This window comes from Eufriesea mexicana, unplaced genomic scaffold, assembly GCF_001483705.2.
Source record: "Eufriesea mexicana isolate 0111107269 unplaced genomic scaffold, ASM148370v2 scaffold124, whole genome shotgun sequence".
Classification (NCBI taxonomy): domain Eukaryota; kingdom Metazoa; phylum Arthropoda; class Insecta; order Hymenoptera; family Apidae; genus Eufriesea; species Eufriesea mexicana.
This window is the reverse complement of record NW_016908357.1, coordinates 2,287,388-2,311,470: the sequence shown is the minus strand read 5'-3', so window position 1 is coordinate 2,311,470 and position 24,083 is coordinate 2,287,388. Positions and strand designations below refer to the sequence as shown.

At 47.0% G+C, this 24,083-nt stretch overlaps 1 protein-coding gene across 1 annotated transcript; it reads left to right on the top strand.

Annotated features, from left to right (window-relative positions):
• Positions 1–418: 418 nt before the first annotated feature.
• On the top strand, positions 419–20,904 carry LOC108555411 (neuroendocrine convertase 1). Its single transcript, XM_017911037.1, has 15 exons — positions 419–426; positions 500–662; positions 12,172–12,276; positions 12,366–12,599; positions 12,795–12,941; positions 13,108–13,174; positions 13,745–14,016; positions 14,620–14,832; positions 14,965–15,065; positions 15,729–15,794; positions 17,418–17,570; positions 18,808–19,010; positions 20,266–20,405; positions 20,529–20,660; positions 20,803–20,904. Exons 1-15 carry the CDS (start codon positions 419–421, stop codon positions 20,902–20,904), a joined length of 2,106 nt encoding a protein of 701 aa, XP_017766526.1.
• Positions 20,905–24,083: the final 3,179 nt, after the last annotated feature.

The window sequence follows — 24,083 nt, the reverse complement described above, 5'->3', positions numbered from 1 at the left end:
CGCGTTAAATATCGATCGAAACACCTAATTCGTTCGAACGACGATCGAGGAACAAGAGGGTGAGAAGGGACAAAGGGAGGAGATAAATGGTGTCTGTTTAAAGCTGACAGGCAATCACTCCTCGTTCCTAATCGCGCCTTGTTTGCGTTATCACGTGCGTGACCCTACCCCGGCTACCTGCCGGGCTACGGGCCTGGTGGGGAAGGTGAGCCCCTCTACGGGCAAAAAGGAGGATCGGAGCTAATTGTCACACACACTACCCGATCACTTGTCATTCGAGATCCAATGGTCACCGAGGGAACTACGTTCCAGCGATTGTTCTTCCAGGGAAAATCGAGCGAGAGGAACCTTGGGGGAAAAACCGAGTCTCTGATTTCACTTGGGGTATTAATTACGCGAATCCGGAAACTGGGAGAAGATGACCAGGTAACTGAATTACGAGTCCAGGTGCTCCTCGGTGCCACGCGAGTGTCAGTGACGAGTGAATTATCGTTCGCAGTGTCTACCTTTGGTTTCTCACTTGTTGGATCATTTCGAGTAATTTCCTGACCAACATCCTGGGACACGAAGAGGGTCGGGAAGAATGGGTGGTTAGAATCCACGGTGGGCCACAAGTTGCAACCCTCTTAGCGTTGCAGAGCGGCTACAAGCATCTCGGACCGGTAAGTCGATTAATCAAATTTTGAAACGAACGGTGCTTGGTCATACGAAGTTCCTATTATCCGCTTCTGTAGAGTTAATCGATTCGGCAAACGAGTGGCCTGTACATCGACTTTGCGTAGGATAAGCACGTCGTAAACACGAATTACGGAAGGAATTGTTCATTTTCCCGCGGTCGTTCGTGCAGCGAAGGTTTTAATTTTTCCAGGAACGCGTGGTCCGGAGAGTTAATATTTGAGAACAGGGACGCGAAACGGGGTGAAAAAGTACGAAAGTCCTCGCTCCATGGAATATTCACCGGTAATTCCGGGAATAAGTTCGTCAACGTTACGTAGAACAGCTTTCTCCCACCCCGAACACGGGCACTGCGAGATGCAATTAAAACTTGAACAACTGCTTAATAACTTATTGTTAGCCACTTGTGCAACGCCCAATTCTAGTTTAACTTCGACCAGAGCATCCCGCCATTGTAACTTAACTTTCGTGTTTATCTCAGACAGAAGTAGTCGCGAACGAACTTCCTTCCCGTTGAACGGTAGCAAGAGGACCGGCAAGCGAATTTATTGCCGCGAAACCGAAATTATTCTTGAGAAATCGACGAAAACAAACCCGTGGAACCGTGTGCCGTTGAACACCTTACCGAATCATCGTAAAACGTGCAGAGGGGGAAAATACGGGACAAAACATTCGAGATTCCTCTCGTCTCGACATTTCCCCGTCGAGCTTGCGATTCCGCTTTTTAAACGTCGAATGTTCTCTACACTCTGACGAATTTACAACAGCACGATCGTTCCTCTAGCCGAGTTACAGATAACCGAATCGAAGCACGCAACGTGCAAGCGTCATCGAGGAGAGACTCGAGTGTCGGACGTCGAACGAAACTAATTAATAGTAGTGGAACAGATCCGCGACACCATATGCGATGTACAACCAGATGTTTTACACGTCCGATAATCCGCAACGAGTCACTCTAATCTCAAGTGTTCGTTAAACAGCGGGGGCAAAACGTGTGTCCGGTCGATTTCACGCGTGACGCAAACGCGACGTGTGAAGAGAGTCGCGATCCGCTTCGAAACGTTGTTGTTACCATGGAGAACCGTGAGTGCCGGTTCTTATGATGACAGGAATAGGGCACGGGAGGGGAAAATCGAATAATTTCAGAGAAAAACGAGCGCTCGGATTATAGGTATGTCACGAATCGCGAGTTTCGCAAATATCGACCCCTGATTCCACCGAGGGGGTGCAAACGGTATCGTTTAAACAGGGAAACTGGAAAGGACTGATCGAATTTTTCCCGGATTACGATTTCTCTCGGCGTAATCACCGCTGCAAGAATTGCAGGGGTTATTCAGATACCTCGTGCAAACGTTTCACGAGCATATTTTATCTAGATCTCTGCTGGCGAAACCATTATCGTCGATAAATAATAATTACGTATAATTTCGATTATCTCGATGTAATTTTCTAGGAATACTTCATCCTTTCTCGGCCCTCGAATAATCGTAAAATAAACGTAAACAAGCCTGACAGACTGCGAATTAACTACAGGAAGAATAGGAAAACCCCGACGTGTCTGAAGATGCACGACAGATGCGACCCCTGTGCATATCGTGCCCCTATTAAACTTGGTGAACATCGAAGCCACGGTTCCCTTCCGGAAACATTTCTCCGATCGGGTAAATCGCGATGCATCGCGAGGAGGATCCGACAACGTAGAAAGGAAGAGGAAACGAGACGATCGGCTAAGACATCGGCCGGTCGACGAGCAAAAGGGAAAAGATACGACGGGGATATCTTTTTGGTCGGTGGACGTTTTCTCTCGCACGACTTGATCTCAAGGCAGAACTCGTTTTGCAAAGTGCACGAGCCAGGGGGAAAGTAGAGAATAGAGAGAAGAGGGAAGAGAAGCGGGGAGGCGAGAGGAGAGGAGAAAAGAAGAGAAGCGAAGAGCAGGAGAATGGGAACGAGAATGGGAACGAGATCTGGCCGATGTCTCGGCGAATCTCGGCGCGGATACGGAGGGAGAGAATGGCTGGAACGAGCGATCAAATGGTTCGTGAGGCTTGCTTACCGAGATAATCTCTTTGCAGCGATCCGTGTGCCGTGGGGAAACGATTTGGCCGCACTTTTTCGACGCTTCCCCGCTACATTCACGTCTCGCTGGATCTCGAAGGCCTGAAATACGTTTACGCTTTCGCGCAGATTTACCAGGCCAACGGAAACAGGAGGTAAGAGAGGGAGTTGCTTGGAAAAATGTACGGGATTCGCGTTCAAAGGCTCGAGAAGCTGGGAAAATTCCTGCAGTGAACGGGAGCCCTCTTTCCACGCGTATTTGACTGGGGCCACAAAGCGGAAACTTCTCTCGGAGAAATTGAGACGCGTCCGTGATCTTCGAATAACGACGACTTCTCGCCCCTGCTCCCTCTCTTTCCGCACTTTCCGAAAAGTAGATTCGACGTATCGCGCGCTGTCACGACAGCGACGCGCGCTTGCAAGCGTATGGGAGAAGAATCGAATTCCGTCTACGCTTTTGCCAGCACCCGGGCGTGAACGCGTCGAGTAACTCTTAAATCAGGTATCACGATAATAGGTGTAAGCTCGCCAGACGATGAGAATCTACCGGAGTTTGTCGCGCGAAGATCGTTCTAATGAGAAAAGTTGAGATTCTCCGCACGACGGTCTCCGGAGTCGCTATAATAAAACAGGCAATTTATCGCACGGTACAGTAACGATCCCCGAATTTAAAAACGTAAAAATTCGCAATTTAATTCGAGGAAAAAAGCATTTGCAAGAAAATCACAAATCAAAGCGGATGCAATAATCGATGCGCATCGATCCAATCGAGAACCAACATCGAAGTACATCGCTACAGCGAACTTGGCGAAAAAGCTGGACAAGAATATTCGAAAAAGATAGAATCTCGGCGATAAAGAGAGAAGAGCTCGAGGACACCTCGGAATAAATTCTAGCAATAAAAACGAAGCTGTGTACGAACCGAAAAAAGAAGTTGGAGTAATAAAAGGGAGCGGCGCGTGGGTACCAAAGGGAGCGATGAAAGGGTAGGGAAAAAGAAGCCAATAAAAGGAGCAACATAGACGCATTAAAAAAGTTGCTGCAGTAAAAAGGGACAGTGCAAGGATACCGACAAAGGAGAACCAAAAGACACGAAAAAAGAACTTTCGCCGAAAGTTGCGAGGGGCTTCTTCGCGAACAATGATTAAGCGTCCCCTATTTTTCTTCCAGAATCTTTCCCCATGAACTCTCTCTCTCCCTCTCCGGAGAGCCCCTTATCGACAAGAGAGCCATATGTAAATTGCGGGAAATTCATCGCGCGAGAGTTACACGCGTGCACTTGCCGGCAAGGGAACGCTCTACCACGCGGAAAGACGCTGCTCGCCGTGATCGTCGCAATTACCATAATCATTTTCGTGCCTACGAAAAGTGACGCGTGTTTTCTGAACATCAGCCGGCATAATACGAGTGGGCAGCACGCGGCATAATTACGCTAACAGAGTGACTCTCCTTTTTCAACCGCTTTACCCCAGCTTCAACCTCGCCTGGCCCCCGGCACCGTCGCCGTCGAGCACCATACTTCTGCGCCCGCGAAACTGCATTTCCCTGCAGCTGCAGCCACGAAAGCCGACTGGCGCAGTTGCAGCTGCACAGCAGCCTCGCGGCCGACCGCAATCCACGGTGAGCGCGATTCACGTGCCCTCGCTCGCTCGTATATTTTCCAGTCACGTCGTGTAATTATTTCGTATAATTAAGCTCACGTGGTCGGCCTCAAAGGGCGAAAGGGTGGAATGCTCGGTGGCGAAAAAACCATTCGAACCCCGTTTTTATGACCGACTTGGGGGTAAAGAGGAGCGGCGACGACCGTAATTGGTCTGGGAATTGGGTTATTCGGTCTTTCCATCGAGATCCCATTGACGATCGTGGATTCTTCGGCAACTTGGAATCGAGGGAGGATAAATTTTTAGAAAAATCGGGGAAATATCATTTTTTTTTTTATTATTCATTCGATAATCGATCTTGAAGAACGTATCCTCGTCGAAGTTAGAGAGAAGATATTTCAGATGACAGGTGTTGTGGTAAAAACTAAATAGTAAAGTAATCTCTACATCCTAGCGATGCGAGGGTGATCCCTTCCTCTGCGTTTTGTCTTTTGTCTCTCGTTTTCTGGACACGTCTTGTGACTTGCGTGCCCTAAACAGGTCAGTTCTAACCGTTCGCCCGTTTAATAAATATCTGTAGTTTTTCCACCGTTTCCACTAACTACTATTCCTTTGCGTTACAACCCCTTAATAACAGGAATACACACGGTTCTCGGCGAATAAAGCGAAACCGTGTTAACGCGGGTTACCGTGTTATCTAATCGACGAATAAAAAGAAGGAAATCTCGGGGAAATTCGATCGGTTCGAGTAGTCGGAATTAAAGGATCGATAGTTGCACCGGCGATGAATTTCGCGCGAATGGTTCCTTTTAAACCATTCCGCTGCTAAACGATTATACGAGACATTTGGGTGCCATCGATTTGGCAACGGGACGTGGGATCCAGCTGCAATTTTTCTCTGACTACCGAGTCGTATAGTAAGGCTAATACATCACGCGTATTGAATGCGAACATGTTGGAGAGATAACTCGGGCCGAAAGCGTTCTCCGAATGACTTTTTAGTCCCGCTGCCAAGTCGTGTCTCGCAATTACATATTTTCCTTCTGCTCGAACCTGCCACGCGTGTAAATACGCGAAACCCCGTCCAGACGATTGTAATTCACCGTAGCCAACGTTCCTGCGAGCCACGATTTATCGTCCTTCTATTCCACGGTCTAATACAAACGTCAGCGAAGACTTGTCCAAATTTTTGACGACCACCCTCGCGTTTACGTTCGTTCGCGTAGCAGCCACACGCCTGGAACTGAGTGACTGACGGAAGTGGAATAGGGGAAAAAGTAATTATTCATCGGGCTCGGGAACGAACTTCCGTCGCCTCGAAAGCTTTCGACTATTCGATATAGCGTTGTCCGTTCAGCATTCCAGCGACGTATGAATTTTCGTCGATACCTTCCCTCGAAATTTCAGCTCGTCTCGCCCTCGACCGCGGCATTTCAACCCCTTATGCGGTGAATTATTTAACAAAAATCGATCAGCGACTCTTTACCATCGATTTAATAACGATATATAAATGAACGCGATCGAAGTTACAGCAGGGCTGATATTTCATACGATACCGTGCTAACGCGGGATAAAGGAAATTCTGCATAAAATGAACGTGATCCACGGAAGATTAACCCTTCGCTCTCACGGGACGATTCTCCGTCTGAAATATTAATATTAATTCGAACATATTGAAATCAAATATTTATACACGTTAATTCACACACGATTTCTTCCCATGCTATCTCGTAAAAAGTGTCGTCGATTTTATAACCGAATAAAACGTCGAGCTGATAATTCCCCATAACTGCGAAAGTCTTCGCGAGCACATGATTAATATCGTCAGAGGGCAAATGGAAATTAAAAATATATTACACATTCCACTTCAAACGGCGTTATTATCGCGAAATTATTCCATTTCAGCCTGGGTTTTTGGTACTCGCGAAACTGTCGCAGTAACGACGAGTAAAATAGCAATTTGCCTCGTCGTGGAAACGCTAAAGACATTTTTAACGAGCGACTGGTGCGTTCGTAGTAATCGGTCGCCTGCCTAAGCACGGGAAGCAGAAAATCCGATAAGCAACCTGATTACTCCCAGTGAAACTCGTGAACGTCTAAGTTACTCCGGTTTATCATACATCTTACGCGCGGGCACCCTATATTATAAAGGTACGAGATTGCTCAATCAAGCCTAGCCTACGGGCAAATTGAAATCCAGTTATCGAGAAGCTGTTATGAAACTGTTGGAATGAATTTCCTAACATTAATTTCCCGAACAGACCGGGCGTGCCGTGTTTTCTTTATTCCCTCTATAATCGAGCGACAGTGGGAATCGTACTAAAAAGGCAATACCGTTGGAATTAGATCGTCGACGTAATTCCGAAATAATTCCGACGGAACTTATTACGCGTCACGTCTCGAAACGTTGCCAGCGATAATACCGTGCAACGTATAATACGCGTAATTATTCCGCGTCGTTGGACCGTGCATCGTCAGGTGTGGGCTGTGAAAGGTCACCGACCACTCTTTGATTCACGTGCAGCAGGCAAGTCAAATAAATTTCATCAAATTTCGATATATATACATATATATTCGCGGCCGGTGTGGGAGAAATGCTCGTGGCTGTTCGCTAATGCAGCAACGTAAGCTGGAAAAAAGCGAAGAACAGACGTTTAGTGGAAACAGGGGAGGATGGAAGGATTAGAGACAAGATATAGGAAATTTTTGGAAGACGAATAGCGACACTTTGAACGGCCAGTAATGACGCACGTTCGTAAATGATCGAGTCGAATGCGGGGATCTGCCGATTCAGCTTTAGCCTTTGGCAGTAATTGAAATAAACGACGTGGCTCTGCTGAACGCCATAATGAACTTCCCCGTTACGGGGGTTGACAGATGTCACAGCGACCTGCCGCTTGGTACTCGCTTTCGTTAGCTTCCTACCTTCGGAAAGGTTTAATCTCGATTCAAGTAGATCTCGATATTTGATCTCTCATCCCCGTGCAACTCCGCGATATTTCTTATCGTCAGCCTCGCTGCACCTACTTCAGCGTGAACGACGAGTATCTTATTACACACGGTCGTTTCATTCGTTTCTCTGGGATTGCCAGGGTTACGTAGTGATATCGCATCTCGCATGACGCGTTCAATTTTGTAACTCCGGATGTATAGACCTTGCCTTTAAAAATGCACGATCTAATTTCACTTGTGGAATTTCGGAAATTTTTTAGCCCACCGCTGTCAGCCGTGTGCGCGAAAATATAATACCGCGTGACATTAATAAACATACCTTTTTTTCTCGCGAAAATGCCACCACTTTCCGCAGCCGGTCAACGTATGCCCGATTCGATGAATTTCCGTTTCGTCGTGTTCCGTTCGAATTTCGCGCTCTCGGATTTTCCGCGATCATCGGTTCTCCGCGAAAGGGTAAATTTGGAACGATCGGTGCACGACGTCGTTGGGATCGCGTCGTGTGGCAAGCATGTATTTCCCAGGCTGATATTGCTAGGAAATTAGGTACTAGTTTACGTGCACACTTACGGGTAGAGCCGCGTGTCAGCCACATAATTCCGATACATAACATAATCGATACGGTACTAATAGGTTCAAGAGTTAAGTGAGATCGAGTGTATGAAACTAGTCGGAACCCTCTTTGACCAAATTCACGTGACGCTGGTTACAGCGTTGATTTCAATTAAAACTTTCACTTTGAGATAGCGTAGTTTCGAAGATTGCTTTTAGTAATTCAATTTCCCGCGCATTATACCGGCCGCTAGGTGCGCTGTATGCACAGAGGATCCATCATCGACGTCGCGATCTCCTAAATCACCGTTCGATTCTAATTTCAACCCGATTGTATCTCGAGGATCTTTTTCAATTCATAGAGCATACCAACGCTTTTCCCACGTCGAGGATCCATCGATCCCTAGAGTTGCTATGAGATCCTCGATACACGCGCGAGTGTTTAAGCTGTTCGCCGATCCAACGCGTGGCGTTTCTTATCCCGGAGGTATAGCCGTAGGAAATTCCAGAAATTCCACGGATATTGCGCTCGAATCGCGTCATTTACTGTCCCAGTGTAATAATCGCTTGTATATATCGTTCCACGTGGTCGTGGTTCCTGCTCCTAACGCTTCACCCGGTGCGTGTTCCTCGAGATTACGCGTTCCTCGCCACTTCGGCGCGAATTCAATTATATACGTCGAATTGCACGATGGAAACGATGGTTCCACCGTGCGAGTGCTGGCAGAGGCTCGAATGGAAACAGACCTGGAGTGTTTACGCATCGATATGTAACCGCGAGCATCGACCGCCATGATGATGATGCGGTTGCTTATTGGGGAAAACAATCTTCGGAATGGAGAGGAGAGCGGTGTGTATCGCGGAATCGCGTGCAGACGTCGTAAAAAGCGGAATCGAGGGCACGGTGATCTTGGGAACGAAGGGAAGACGGTGGAAGTTGGGCGAATTTATGGCTATGCCGTAGTCGATTTCATTTCCCTCGCTGGCAATTTTGCCGGCTGCGTTGGGAACAGTTGCGAGAACGCTGGATTTTTGTTTTATCATCCGGCGCCGTGAAATATATAATTCGTGGGAATTGCAGCAAACGAAGGCACACGGAGGTTCCGTCTGTTTGAAAGACGCGAGACTTTGCGGGAGAAGTCTCGAGGTACGGATGAAAACAGCCCGCGGGTCGAGATCATACGGGCTAAGGGATTCTTTCCCTCTCGTCGTTACCCGATCTCACCCTCTCCCGTTCCACCTCCCGGAGCATTTAGAATCAGTCGTTTGCTCGGAGACTGTTACAAACCGACCTGGATAGCCTGGAACTCGCAGATTTTCCCGCAGAGGGGCCGATTGGGCGCAATTCGACCGACCGATAAGAGGAATCGCTGATCGCGAAGTAACGAGGAGCCGTGATTTCTCCTTCTCCATCTCGCAGGCCTTGCTCGTTCGCCTATACGAACGCGACGTGGCGTTCCGAGGTGGCAGGTTAACAAACAGGGGAAAGGGCTGCTCGTCTCGAGGGTAGTTTTGGACAGAGTCGGGCGTCGATTGCCACGGGACGAAGGGAACGGAGCCATTATCACGTAACAGACGGATTCGAGTTTGAAGCGTTCCCACGTGGAATTTAAAGCGGGCCGCGTCGAACGTGTCCCATTTCGGGGTTGCTCCCTTGCCGAGGAGCTGACCTTGATGGGGAGTCGGGTGTCCCGAGTCGTAGACATTAAGGGACAGATTCTTGACTTCTAATTTATCACGCTAGGAACGTGGTCCGGAATGAAGAACATGCTCGGGGAACGTCACCGATCCATCTTCGCGGCTCTACCTCGAACGCGAAACGAACAGACAGTCGGGAAAAATAGATAATGGCGGATTAACCTGGAAAAGTCACGATTAGGAGCTCGGTCTATTCCTCGGAGTGTTAAAAATGAAGCCAATGGAATGAAATACCTAGTCGAGGACGAGAAATCCGCGGTACGTGGCGGGCTGGAACTGAACCGAGACCTCGAGTGAACAAAATCGGGGCCATAAATCTCCTTAAACGCGCTGGCGAAATTATTTGCGGGACGGGGGGTGTCGCGGATGTAAATTGCCGCGCTTCGACTTCCTGCTGGCGCCGGAAGTCGTGATAACATCGATGTGCCGGGGCCAGTGGCATAAAAATCGGTAGCTGCTTACGCCATCACGCGCGATCGTTCACACGTACGATCGTTTTTATTCGCGCGTCCAAACTGAATTGTTCCCGCCCTCTTCGCGAAAAAAAAAAAAAAAGAAGAAAAGAGAAAAAAGGGAGAAAAAAGGGAAAAGGGGGGAGGAGGGGAAATACAAAGGGAGGAAAAAACAACAAAATAGAAGGGACAGAGAGGCAGACAAAAAGGAAAACAGGAAAAACAAGCGCGTATCCCCGTCGAGGATATTCGGCCGTTTATCGTCCGGTTCGACGGCAACGACCGATCGAATTCATTCCCTCTGGCTGAATACATTGCAAATATAATGGATACCGGATTATAGGGTTTTTTTCGCCAGCCAGCCGGGCCAGATGCGGGATTATTGTTTCATAACGGGCTCCGCGGATTTTTCCGGCCTTTGTTTTCCGCGCCGATGTGATTCCACGAAAATTGGGGTCACTCTTGAGCCTATCGCGTAGCCACGCGATATCCCGGTAATATCACGCGAAACATAGTAATCGCGGCCGCTTGTTTTTTCGCTATTAAATCGGCCGTGTTATCCGACTGGCGTTATCGCCGCATTCGTTCGAGCGCGTTCGAATATCCTTGATCCATCGTTAATTAACGATGGGCAAAATTGCGGAACGCGACATTACCGATGAAAAACCGTGATGGATATCCGTGATGAGATCAGAGTATGTCGAAACGTGCCATTCTTTCGCGTTCCGAGCACGTGATTTTTGTTTGCCCGGGAATATGCAGTTATTCGATAATACAGAGAAATATTTCGACTTCTGACAGTTCATTTCCCCATGCTTTTTCCTGTTTTCCAATGACGAACGAGGTTTTTAATCGCGACGTCCATTGAAACCGTGCAAATATGGAAATGATCCAGCGCGATGTAACGAGATATGACGTCACATCGGCAAAGAGAGCAGACACGCATCCATTCGCGGATACCTTCGATTTATGCAACGTTCGTAATCCACCGGCTGCTGTAATATTTGTAATTGACATTCGCAAGGTTAAAAATGCTCGCAACACGTCCGCGATGCCGCTGCGCGGGTCTCCCTTGCCCCAACAAAAAATGACGTAGCCAGTTTATTACATTCGATAATTCTCTGCATAAACGTGCAGAGAGTGCTTCACGCGTTTGCGAATAACCGGTATAAAGGAATATTTACAAGCGAACGTGATAAAATAAAATTCGAGGCTGGAAGAAGATCCAAAACAAATTTACCGATGTTTTCCTTCCTCTATTAGCCGTAAACCACTTTACACCTGCAACTCCTCGTCACCCCGTGCACGTATTCCCATGCGTCGCGCCCTATTGCACCAGCTCACGCAGTCACCACCACAATCATCAATCAGGCCAAGCCGTGGATCGATAAACTATCAGGAGCAGTCAGTCGGAAAATCCAACTGTCAGGAGGTGGATCGAAAATAAAGGGCAGGCACAGCTCGTTACGGAAATATCGTGCCCCGACCGGATCCTCGTTCCAAGAAGAGGCCATACCGCATGTGGAAACAATACAAAAATGCCACCACCACATGGCAGCTGGATAATAATATCGCGATACCTCATTCGAGAGATTCGATAGTCCCTGAAAGCCCTTCCCTCTTTCCCACCCTAGCTATCTATCCGTCCATCTCCCGTCCAAGTTGGACCACCAACCTTCTGCTCATGCTACCCTGTTCGAAGCGTCCCGTTCGATCGTTCGAAGGGTTGAAACGTCGCGACGTCGCGCACCCCCGGCGCTGAGCACCCTGGCTGCTCGATGAGAAGGGTCGCGTTCGATCCTAGACACTAGGGGCTAAAGATGTTTTGATTTCGTGTACGAGGATTTTGTCCACGAATTCGGGGTGGTTCTGCAACCCTTGATCGTTGACTTCGTCAAACTTTTATATTCATCTTTCGTCGATTATTCGAGGTGTTTTGCGAAATGTTTTACAGCAAAAAATCGCACTGCTGCGAAGTACGTTGCGCGATTAACGAATTGGGAACGTAGTAGAAGGGACAGAAACAGTGGGATAAATAAAATACGTAAGCCACGTTCATATCGGCGCCACGTTGATTTAAATTTTTATGAAGTCTCCACCGGGTCGGCCTGACGTTAATTTAAGTTTTTACGTCGCAATTGCAGCCTTTCCTAGCTTTTCATGTGTCACGGTTCGTGATTCAGGTCTTGGGATTCAAGGACACGTACATATGGCTGAAAGAATATAACGGTGGTCACGAGAAGAGGGGTGGAATACGTTTAACGAAAGCACTGAATTCGAGTAACAAGGTAGCTATGTTAATTGTTACAATTCTTTTTCATTTCTTAAATCGCTACGTTCCACTATGTTAACGCGTTCTTCCTCTTTGTTTCCAAAGATCATTTGGGCAGATCAGCAGAAGGCGATCGAGCGACATAAACGCGATTACGTGCCATTATCTAGCCTCGATTCTGAGAAACCTCTGATAAGGGAAAAGAGAGTGGAGCTAGATCAATATCACTTGAACGGTATAAAGGAGGACGGCAGAGATTGGGAAGAATTTTGGCTGGATGGTCCCGAAGATTCCAGGCTGATGTTCAACGACGAACTTTGGGACCAAGAATGGTACCTGGTAAGGGAACTGTAAAGATACCGAATATTAGACAACGATGATAAAAAGAACGTCGCGAAAGGAAGTGACACGTGTAACGAGAAGGGAAAGAAAGTCAATATCGTGCCGAATCGATGAGGAGAGTTGTTGGTAAAACGTGCAACGTTGGCTCTGTTATCTCGCGATAAGATAAAACTGTTTTATCAACTGTTGCAGCAAGACACGCGGTCGAACAAAGCTCTTCCCAAGCTGGATCTGAACGTTCTACCCCTCTATCGACTGGGGGTAACTGGTCGTGGCGTGAGAATCGCAGTTTTGGACGATGGCTTGGAGTATACCCACGATGACCTGCGAAATAACTACGTGAGTAACGTGAAACCTCGCCTCGGAGTACCTTCCGCATCCCACAGATGACGAGAGGTGCCATCCAACATTGCAGCCTCGATAACTCTGAGTATACTCTATCCTTCGTGTACGGAGGTAATTTTGCAGATGGCTGATTAATTTTGTTGCGAATTTATTGATCTAGGATCCTAACATAAGTTACGACGTGAACCAGGGGGACGACGACCCTTTGCCACGATACGAATTATCAGGTATAAGAGAAACTGTTCGATGTAATCTTTAACGTAAGTCTACGATAGATATATTAATCATAAATAATATTCATCGGCTATCGTGACGGACTCGAGAAACAAAAATGAAACGAAGAAAGTTTCCACTAAGTTACCGGTCGAATTTACGTCCACCTAACCGTTCATTATGCCGACCGACTGCAAGACTCTCGCCATTATGTCGTAAAATTTCTATAATTAGGGTGGTTTACTCGCGTGTCGAGAAGCTTCCAAGATACCGGTGGCTCATAATAGAGAAACTGCTCGGCTGACAGGAGAACTTCGGTAAACTGTTGACGAGAAAACTGTATGACAGAATATGCTATAACTTGAACGACAGCTAGAATTAGTTTAGCACTCGACAAATTTCACCCCTTCCGTTCCGAAACATGCACATCCTCGACTCGAATTAACGTGAAATTTTCCCCGAATTAAATTCACGAGTGGAAATATCGCGACACGAATCCGTGGTACTTGGCCTCCGTGTTCGGAATCCGTGGCTTGATCGATAGTTACTCTTTCACGCGTTTCGACGCGTTCGCTCGTCTGCAGGAATGAACGGCCACGGGACCAGATGCGCAGGGGAAATAGCGATGGAGGCAAACAACCGGAAGTGCGGCGTGGGCGTCTCTTTCGAGGCATCCGTCGGCGGGATCAAGCTGCTGGACGGCTTGGTGAACGATCGCGTGGAGGGAGAGGCTCTCGGGTACAAACCGGAACTGGTGGACATTTACACGGCCTCGTGGGGCCCAGCGGACGACGGGAAAAGTCTAGAGGCACCTGGAAGACTGGCTACAGAAGCGTTGGAACGTGGCGTCACGCTGGCGAGTATAGGCATTCGAAGTTGAACGCTTTGAAATTGGATGTTTCGTTTAATCACAGGTGGATGGGTCGACTTGGCGACTAGGAATGAGCTCGAGACCCTTTGACTCGCTGTCGACGCGGGTCAAGAGTTTCTAATTACTCGCGACGTTAATTACTTCGAAACCACAGAGTTCTGTTAACATCGTTATTCTAACATTCTCGCGGAGGGGAATATTTTTCCCTCCTTTTCTCAAGCTTGTCGGAATAATGGAAATTCGTTTTCATAAATCCCGACTTTCCTCTGTCCGTTGCTCCGCGGAGTTTCTTGGAATTCTAATTAATTTTATGTGAGAAAATGGTACGCCGTAGAGGGGATCGCGAAACGGTTAGAAAGTATTATACGACGCGGTTGCGAAAAATGAAATATTCATGGAGAATAAATCGCGCAGAAGGTGGAGAAACAGGATTCGATACATATTTATATCGCAGGTGCATATTTATCAGGTCGTTCCCCGCATTATCGCGGTTTTACTCGATGCGACGTTAGAATATCGTTTTGCGGGCAGCGAGGGTAACGCATTTACGCGTCTTTTTAATATTATCGATTCGACGCGATTATCCAGGGCAGAAACGGCAAGGGCAGCATTTACGTCTGGGCTTCCGGAAACGGAGGCTTGAAATCGGACGACTGCGGATGTGACGGATACGTAGGAAGCATTTATACGATCGCTGTGGGCTCTGCGAGTCAGACTGGCAGATTTCCATGGTACGGCGAGAGCTGTCCCGCGACATTAGCAACCACGTACAGCAGTGGCGCTTATCACGACCAAATGATAGTAAGCTTGTTCACTCCGTCTTTAGTTAACGAGGTTATTCGAGCGATTCGGAAGCTCGGTTTATGGAACGATGGGAAGTGGTGTCTGCCGGGGAACGGGATAACTTAAGCAACTCAGTTTCTGTCATTCCAGGCGACGACGGACTTAAGAAACACCTGCACCACGGGTCACACTGGCACTTCCGCGTCCGCTCCATTAGCTGCGGGAATCCTGGCCTTGGCTTTGCAAGTAAAGTACGAACTCTTAGGCATTTTTCTCGGAGCCGACGAAACTCCGGTTCCCCGTTTCAAACCGGATACTGGCCATCGAATTTGCGGGTGCAATCGTTAAATGCATTGGCGTCGTTATGGTTGGATTTCGCTAAGATTCGAGTAGCCTCGGGCACAGTGTTAAAACGAATCCGCGGAATTGAATGTTTGAACAAAGTAGACCGTATATTACGAGCAGAGTGGATGCTTAAAAAAATTGGAATTTCCTTCTGTGTCGGATATTTGCTCGCTACCCGGTTTCGATAATCTCTTTTTCATCTCTGAGAACGTGGTTAGCGGAAATTCGAGGCTTGCCAGCAGGGGAAACGGTGGAAAGATAAATCCGAGCGTGGGGCATTAGCATAATACGGGACTCGATTAAGAACTTATCGTTGTCCTAACCATCGGGAAAATTTCGAACAAACGACGCGTTCGCTCCGGCCACGAAACTATGAAACTTGCGACGAGCAGCAACGTTTCATGGAAGTTGTTTCAAGCCATTACGGAAAACACCTTGGGCTGTTTCCTTGTTTCGTGCTGTTTCTACTTCCTCCAACCGAGTTACACGATATTCCGTTATCCGTGCACCACGAATATTTCTGCCGAGCCCGGTGACCAATCAAAATAATCCGATTATTATTCTTGAAGCAAAGATTTGACCTGGAGGGACGTGCAACACCTCGTCGTTTGGACGTCGGAATACAGTCCGCTCAGGTACGTCTGACACGCTTCAACTTATTGGAATTTGCAACACCTGTATCTTTAAAAACGCTCATTTCTGCCCGGCCTAGTTCGCCCCGTTAAAAGCTTCGAACCTTCCCCTTTAATTCGCTTTTTGATTCACCTCGATACAACTTTCGGTTCAGGAGATATCGCCGAGTGAAGCGAAGCGTAATTTTTAATGCGGCGCTCTCTCTGTCCTTGTCGCGCACCCGCCGTGACCTACCCCTCTGTCGCGCCAGGGGTACTGGTCAGTGACAGACGCTGAGTCGGCAGTCTTTTACCGTTACTACTTACGGCGTACGCATTCGCGGCTGAGGATATAGGTCACCGCGATTTAGGGGTGCCATTCATGCACTTTCACCCTTACTTCGACACCGCGTATCTCGAGAGCCGATCGAGATATCGACTTGAAGCAAAATGCGTTACAAAGGCTGTACTTTCCTCTACCCGTAGACTACATCGGCTTTAATGTTCCGAGACTTTGCGCGAGCTAGATTGTTGTTCCAAGTTAACGTCGCATTAACATACTCGAGAGTTATTTTCATCGACTGCAATTAAGTTCGCGATTAAAATCGGCGTTCGCTGCTCGGGTCGCGATATTCGGGCAGGTCACGCCTGCAGTGCTCGCGAAAGCGTTTTTCCGAATTCCACGGAAAAGAGCTCTCTCGCGAAATACAGGGTCGATCTCGTTCTTCTCCTTGGGCATCGCGAACCAACGATGGATTAAAGCATTGTGTCATTCTTACTCGCTCCGCGACGGGGAGGAAATGTAGGTCGTGCTGTTTCGACGGGTAACGATAATTGCGGTGAAGCGAACAGGAAGCAGGGATCGTTTCTTCCTCCGTTCAAGATAATTCCACGACCAGCGTGCTCCTGGCTGCACCTGTGCAACAGACAGGGTCAAGATGCACTCGCGTCGTTACAGTTTCCCTCCTTACGCGTAATGAGCTCAATATCCCCGAAGGTTCTTTCGTCGTGCCATTCGGTTCACTTTGTTCCACGGCGTTCCGCCAAGACCGTAAACGAGTTTACTTGAGAATAAAGAAAAAAGAAAAAAAATAAAATGGAGGGAAAATAGACAGCAAAGATGAAGAATCACGCGAAAGGATGGAGACTTGCGATCGGATATATTAATAATTTTCAACTTCATTCACGGCATCGAGAATCGCGCGTTGGCTCGAATTCAGTGACCTGATTGCGCGATTGTATCGGTCTTTCGGCGAGACGCAACCAACAGTGCTCTACTCCCCGTCGATATCGCTTAAATGAAAGCATCGATGGCTTAAATCGATGTTGGCGACAGTGATCGGTCGTCGATCATCGCGTTATCGCGGTGTATAACAAGAGAGATCGGCAAACGGGTAATCCCCGAGCATTTCCCACGATTCGATTCGCGCGGGAATTACGAAAACGACGTAAAAACGCGTGAAACGAGAATTGCCTTCTTAGCAGGAGAGAAGGATGTTAAATGAACCACGCGATTCGCTGGCAAAATAGAGGCTTCTTGCCGCGTGTAAAAAGGGATTACATCAACCCGCGCTGGCAACCGTTTCATTTTACGTCGGTCATTCTTTCTTTCGCGCGGGCAAGCCCCGTAATTGCATCAACTTTCAGAGAGAACCCTGGCTGGTTCAAAAACTCCGCCGGATTTTGGTTCAACTCACGTTTCGGCTTTGGACTTATGAACGCGTACGCTCTGGTCTCTGCCAGTTCCAATTGGACCACTGTGCCGGACAAGACCATCTGTAAAGTGGACGTCGCGAAAATGTGAGTGGCATCGCAAGGAAATTTCGTCCTTCTTTGAAAAATCGACGCAGCTGAACCATTTCGCCTGTTTTTCGTGCCCGAGTTCAAGTAGGTCACGTTAAAAGATACGTCGTGCCTTTTATCCGGACGTATGAAGCACGTTCCAGATCTCCGGGTGAAATAAAGAATTAATCGAGCTCGCAGAATGCGACACAGATACGCGTTCGTTAATCGATAATATGAATGTTTCCCATTGTAGTCGTACATGCCACACGCAAACACTACACACGTAGGATTCACCACTCACGGTCCATTTAGATTACCACGGCTGAACGTGATTCCGTGCGCAGCTTTAAACACCGTTAACCCTGAATACTCAAACAAGCTTTCGGGCTTTCCAGCTTTCCATTCCAACTACTGTTTCGTGAACTTTTGCATACATTATACCGTACGTTATACCGTCGCAACACCCGCGACATTCTCAGCAAGGCTGAAAATTCGTCGAGCTTTTCCCTGTACACCCGATTTCTTCCACCCCTCCGATCGGTTCGAACTTCTTATAATTACGTCCGATTCGAGAAAGTTAAACGTCAGTTGTTTCCCTCGGCAATCCGGGGCACGTTCGTTTCAGAGGCAGAGAACAGCGAGAGATTACCCGGCGTACTCGCAGTTTCTTGCAATCAGGGCCCCAGGTGATGCTCGGGCTGTCCTTGGTCCTTTAAAAAGCGCAGCAAAGCCCGCTGACTTTTTACGTCGTTAAACTCAACATCGCGGAAAGTGCTCTTTAGTCATTCGTTACTGCACCGTAAGGAAGGCAGCCGAAAAAGTGGAACGTCTCGAGAACTTCTCGTGCGTTCCTCGCACGTCAGTTTACCGTTCCTCGGGATAAAAAATATCCCCGTTTTCCCCTTTGAGATAAACGTGCTCCGACGCCCTCCAAAGTGCAGCGAAGGTTTCCTCGCAAATTTCCAACCCCCGTTTCCGTGTCGCTGCGTTTCCTTTCCAAAGGAATTTCGCAGGGATCCCAGTGACGGACCAACTTTGTTCCTTCGCTCCTTTATTCCGTGATATCTTCGGCCGTTGTTTAATCGATATCCGACGTAATTATCGGCAGACCATCGAGTCAGAACGTGCTTCGTACTCCGCTGTCGCAGCTTCAGGAAGCTTCGACCAGTTTTATCGACAAGACACAGCTGCACGCGGAAGCTGAACGGCTGTCCGCGCGTACACGTATGGAAAAATGTTCCCTTTGCTACAGAATCGACAAGAAGCTGGCTTATGGAAATAGCAGGAGACTGCGATTCGAGGCAGAGGACGAGTGTCGATCGGCTGAGAACGAGATTACGTTTTTGGAGCACGTGGAGATCGAGGTCAGCCTCGAGTACAGTCTTCGTGGTGCACTTCAGATTCATCTGACTGCGCCCTCAGGTATGCACTTCTCGTTTGCCTCGACTCGACATACTCCGAAATCGTTTCCTAGCCTGTAAACACTTCAGGCTAATGGACGAGAAGATTTATCGAGGAAATAATTGCTTTGCATAATCGCGCAATGATTTTCATCGGAATATCGAGGGACGATTTTTCACCAATTTTCCTGAATTCGAATTCGAACCGAGATTTCCGCCGAAAGACGTCGAGACGTCGTCTCAAACTCTAGGATGCACTCGGAAGATGCGTTCTAGTTTTAAGTTGCGATACCTGTTTCGGTCTGTCGCGTATTTATCGCCGCGTGAAACGGATTTCATAGCGTTTGCTATATATTAAATAACAGGGAAGAATGCTCGCGAAGACGATCCGAAATAAGATTTTCACAGTGTATAGAGATGCGGCCAGGGTGCAGGTAGCTCGGCGAGATCGATTCCGTGTCGCGAACTACGTTTCGAGGGGGTCGAACACAGTCAAGAGGGTAGATTTATAGCCGCGGTTATAGCCAGTTTCTAAAAAGAAATTTAACGAAAGATCTTTTACTTTCCACCTTTCCTGCCGCAAAGTTCCAAAGATTCCGAAAGGCGGAGGAGGGGCAGCAACGTGAGAAGCGTTAATAAAACCTTTAGTTTGCAAGTTACGGGAAACACTTTGAAACCCGTGTATTTTAAAAAAGAAATTTAATTTCCGTCACGGTGGTGTACCTCTTGAAATATAACTTAACTACGGTTCCTTTGCTTCCTTTTATCTATGGGATAGGAAAGTTGGCGGTATTTTCAGCTGCTTGAGAAATAGATTAAAATTACGAGAAGATCGGATACGTCGGGGTGGCGCGAGGTGGCGAACAATTTTCTTGTAACAGGACTGAATCGGGCTAATTGTAATGAACCGGAGTGAGATTGGCCTGACCATTATGTTGCTACGTTTAATTCCGGGCACGTTCGCGGATTCCTGTTATATTAATAGCCGGTGTTCCGTGCGTGGATGCATCGGGGAATATTCGAAAAACAAGCAACTCCGACGAAAGGTAATTTCGGTCAACCGGAAACAGGGCTACGTGATTTCCTCTGGTGCATAGGTTTTCCGGTGCACGGAATTACGAGGAATAAAATTTATCCGCATTAATTGACTCGCCTGTCGATTTGCCGTGTGTCACGTTCGGGAATTTCCAGAGCAAAATATGATTTTCCGTTCCACGCGAAAACGGAATAAAATTATGATGAATTTTCCGACCACGCGAATGGAATTCGCGCGATTAATCTCTCCTGTCTTCCTCTCCCATTGCAATAATTTCAAGGGACAAAGGTGCAATTGCTGAAGCCCAGAAAATTCGACGACTCGCCTGTCGGTTTCGAGAAGTGGAAATTTATGTCCGTGGCATCGTGGGGTGAGGATCCACGTGGCAGCTGGTTCCTAGACATTCTCGACGAGGTGATTCATTCGCGAAACTATTTCCTATTAATCTTACACAGCGACGTTCTTTTTTCTCCACTCGAGAATGGGTTTCGACCTAATCGGGAACCCGCTGAATTGCGTTCATTTGCACCTGAACAGATCGGGCCGAGGGAGAATAATGGCACAATAGACGCGTTCTCGTTGGTTCTGCACGGGACCAGGGAAATGCCACGGTATCGCAAAAACGGGCCACGAATTTACAACCAGGATTACAACCGAATTCGCAACATCGTGAGTACATTTCATCGATTCCGTTCCAACAACGTACAAAAGAATTATTCGCTGTAGTTTTAATCGGGAAATTCGGCGAATTTGTTTTTCCAATATTCCCAACGTTTCCAAGTGAAAAACCGTGCCCGGATATTTGTCGCAGGACGAGAATCAATCGGTGGAACCCGTGCTCAAGAAGAAGCTGGGATTACTCATGCAAGAGACAAACGACATCTATGAGAAAGACTGGTCGGAGTTCCTCTGAATATAAATTCTTCGCAGAACTTGTCGTTCCTTTTATGGGAAGGAAGAGAAGAAAATACACTGTCACGTTTAAATAAATGCGAAAAGATCGGTAAATAAAATATTAAACGATATTTTCAACGATGATTCCATACACTCGTCCCATCAACTATTTTATTGCAGCATAACCGGTCATATTAACCCTCTATGGGCCCCTGTAACTTTCAAGTTACATGCTAACGTATGAGCATTTTATTAAATACTGCATTCAACGTAATCGTCTTGATCACTCCAGTTCGCGATTTTTCTTTCGATATATTTATAATTATTTTTACAATACCTCCTGTGGTTCCATTTTTAAAAATTCTAATTTTTGTTCATTTACCGGTTATTCGATCATGATAGGTTAGGTCCTTCATGGCCCCCTATGACCTATTCTCCACAAGATGGCGTGGAAAATTATCTTGTCTATTCTTTCGATATATTTATAATTATTTTTACAATACCTCCTGTGGTTCCATTTTTAAAAATTCTAATGTTTGTTCATTTACCGGTTATTCGATCATGATAGGTTAGGTCCTCCATGGCCCCCTATGACCTTTTCTCCACAAGATGGCGTGGAAAATTATCTTGTCTACCTATTACACATTATCTTGGCGCAATAGTACAAACGTTGTTAATTCAAATTTTCAATATGAATTCGTTACAATAAAATTGTCAAAACTGCTGAATGTATTGGTTGGTATTTGTTGATTTTATGTTACATACAATTCTTATAGTCAAGAAATATATATATTCGGTCCACAGAGGGTTAAAAATTACATTCGATAAAATTCAGCCAAAGTAATCTCTGACTCGAAGAGCATTAATGCTTGATTATGTCGCAGAAGGAACAATAGAACGAGCTGTAATTTCCTGATCAATTTCGCTCAAAGTAACGTTCGCGAATTGGAAAAAATAAAGACAGAAGAAGATTCATCGAGCTGACAGTTTCCGGGATAATTTTTACTCGGTAGATAGGTGTTTCCGTCGAACACGAATGTCGAATTCCATTTCCCATGTAAACGCGTCGTTGCTACTGCACACAGACTATTCCGGTACACGAGTTTCCCTTGTACTCGAAACTACGACCCAGTATCTTTGTGTTAACCGAGAAACCTGCGATGCATTCGCGAAATTTGAGACGGCGACTTAAGCACTTTGCCACCCTCTGCGGTGAATTAACATTCCCGTGATCCTCGAGCAAATTTCCACCATTTAGCCACAGAATTTTACACCGCTTAGAGAACTCGAGATTCGCTAATGCGACAATGCGGCGTCTCGATTAACGCAAAGAAACAGAGGCAGAAACGTTATTCCGGTCGTTCTAGAAATTCTTCAAAGCTTTAAAGGCAACTCCCGAATAACCTGTAACAGTGCCTCTTGGAAGAGGTATTATTACCCTCGAGGTAGCTGGATGAAGAGCAGGAAACAGTATTTAAGACATCGTGGAACACGTCTTAAATAGAACGTGACCGACTTCTGATATTTTTCCCGTCCGAGTAATGCAATTAAGTTTCATTAAAATTCGTCCCATGCTAAACGAGCTTCCCATTCGACGATCCCGCGAAAGAATAACCAGCCTCGAACGCAACATTACGAAGAAATTAAAATCCTCAATGACTCTAACTACGCGTTCAGCGGAAGCTTCGAATTAACGTCGGCTCTGCTCGAAACGGTACTCGAGAATTAGCAATTTCGAAGATTCACTGCTCTCTATTCCGCTGCGAACTCTAAGCGGTTCGTTGGACAACGCGACAGTCGCGAATTATCTCGAGTGATGCAAAAATGCGAATGACGCGAGATCGTGGAGATATTCCGCGTTGACGCATACTCGGGGAACGTTGGTGGTGAAATATGGCGAAAGCTATTAGCGTGGCTCGCACGCCATTTCGTCCTTTAGCGGTAAGTCGAAATGAAATTTTCAGGAAAATCGCGTGTCTCGGATTTTCCGGGCCGAGCGATAATTCGGGCGCGTTATAATTTTCTGGCAGCGTGCAGAAGGGAGAAATTGGTTTCGTGCTTTCGTTTTTAATCGAAACTCGTGCGCCGGAGATCAAAAGACCGGCGGTGTGCATGATATTTGCGAGACACACTTTTCAATTTTGCCACAGGGGGGCACAAAGCTGCTTGTTTCGCGTTCGGAAATTCAATTTCAACGGAACCGGTGGATCCAACGATAATGCTGGCACGCGTGGTGCGTTGTTTTTGCGTGCTTCACTTTTCATCAAGGAACAAATGCCGGCTTGCTCGTCGAGACAATGGGAAACGGTAGAAATAAGGGAGAACAATATCCGTGGATGAAAACCAGGAATCAATCGGGGTACATGGAAAGTACGAGTCTTCATGGAAAATTTAATTAAAATACGAATTAATCCGGCTACCGTGCAAAACGTGTGCCCGATTATTAATGACCGTTTGCTTTACCGATTCGCGCGATATTACCGCGAATTAATAGCGCGAATATCGGTGTACGCCTTGCTACTGTAACGTTTCCATAAATGAACTGGTAATTAGCGCGGGGGAGGTCGAAAGTCGCGTAGTTGCTTTCCGCGGAAATTGAATGACGCCGGGAGACCTATCCGAGGAGATAAGAAGATTCAATTAGGTAGATGGTCCGCAGAAGAAAAGGCGTCTTCCTCGAATTTTCCCGGGACTCCAAAGAGAGAGATTGCGATCGATGTGTAAATAATTACGCTTCCTAAATGGCCGTGAAGGCGTCACGTCGAAGTTCCACCCGAGAAATAGTACGGCCACTTTAAAGTAGCCTTTCTATATTCAGAGCATACGAATGAATTATAAATCAAAACCCTCCCGGCTTTTAGACTCGCCCTCGCTTGTCTGAAGAAAAAATATTCTGCTCCAACGACATTACCATCTGTCTCTTAAACCTACAAAGCGTGCTTCGATTTCGGTCGAACCAGCTGCCTCGGAAAATGTCACGTTTCGCGACGAAAAATCGTTTAACAGGGAGAAATTACGCGTAGTTTTCCGAAACACGCGATAAATGTTTGCGGGAAAAAATAAAAGGAATTTCCTGGATAAGACAGAGGTTAGGAAAAAAGAAGAAATGTCTGGAAATTCGACTTACTGCGAGCGCCTATCATAGTCGTTGCAACCACCACGTAGCTGCGCTGCCGTCGACCTAATAATGGGGTGAGT

Bases quoted from the DNA above. Each gene is read 5' to 3' on its own strand.
- LOC108555411 (XM_017911037.1), top strand. The intron at 12,600-12,794 runs GTAAGGGAACTG...CAACTGTTGCAG, and splicing joins GGGACCAAGAATGGTACCTG to CAAGACACGCGGTCGAACAA. The intron at 15,066-15,728 runs GTACGAACTCTT...TTATTCTTGAAG, and splicing joins GCCTTGGCTTTGCAAGTAAA to CAAAGATTTGACCTGGAGGG.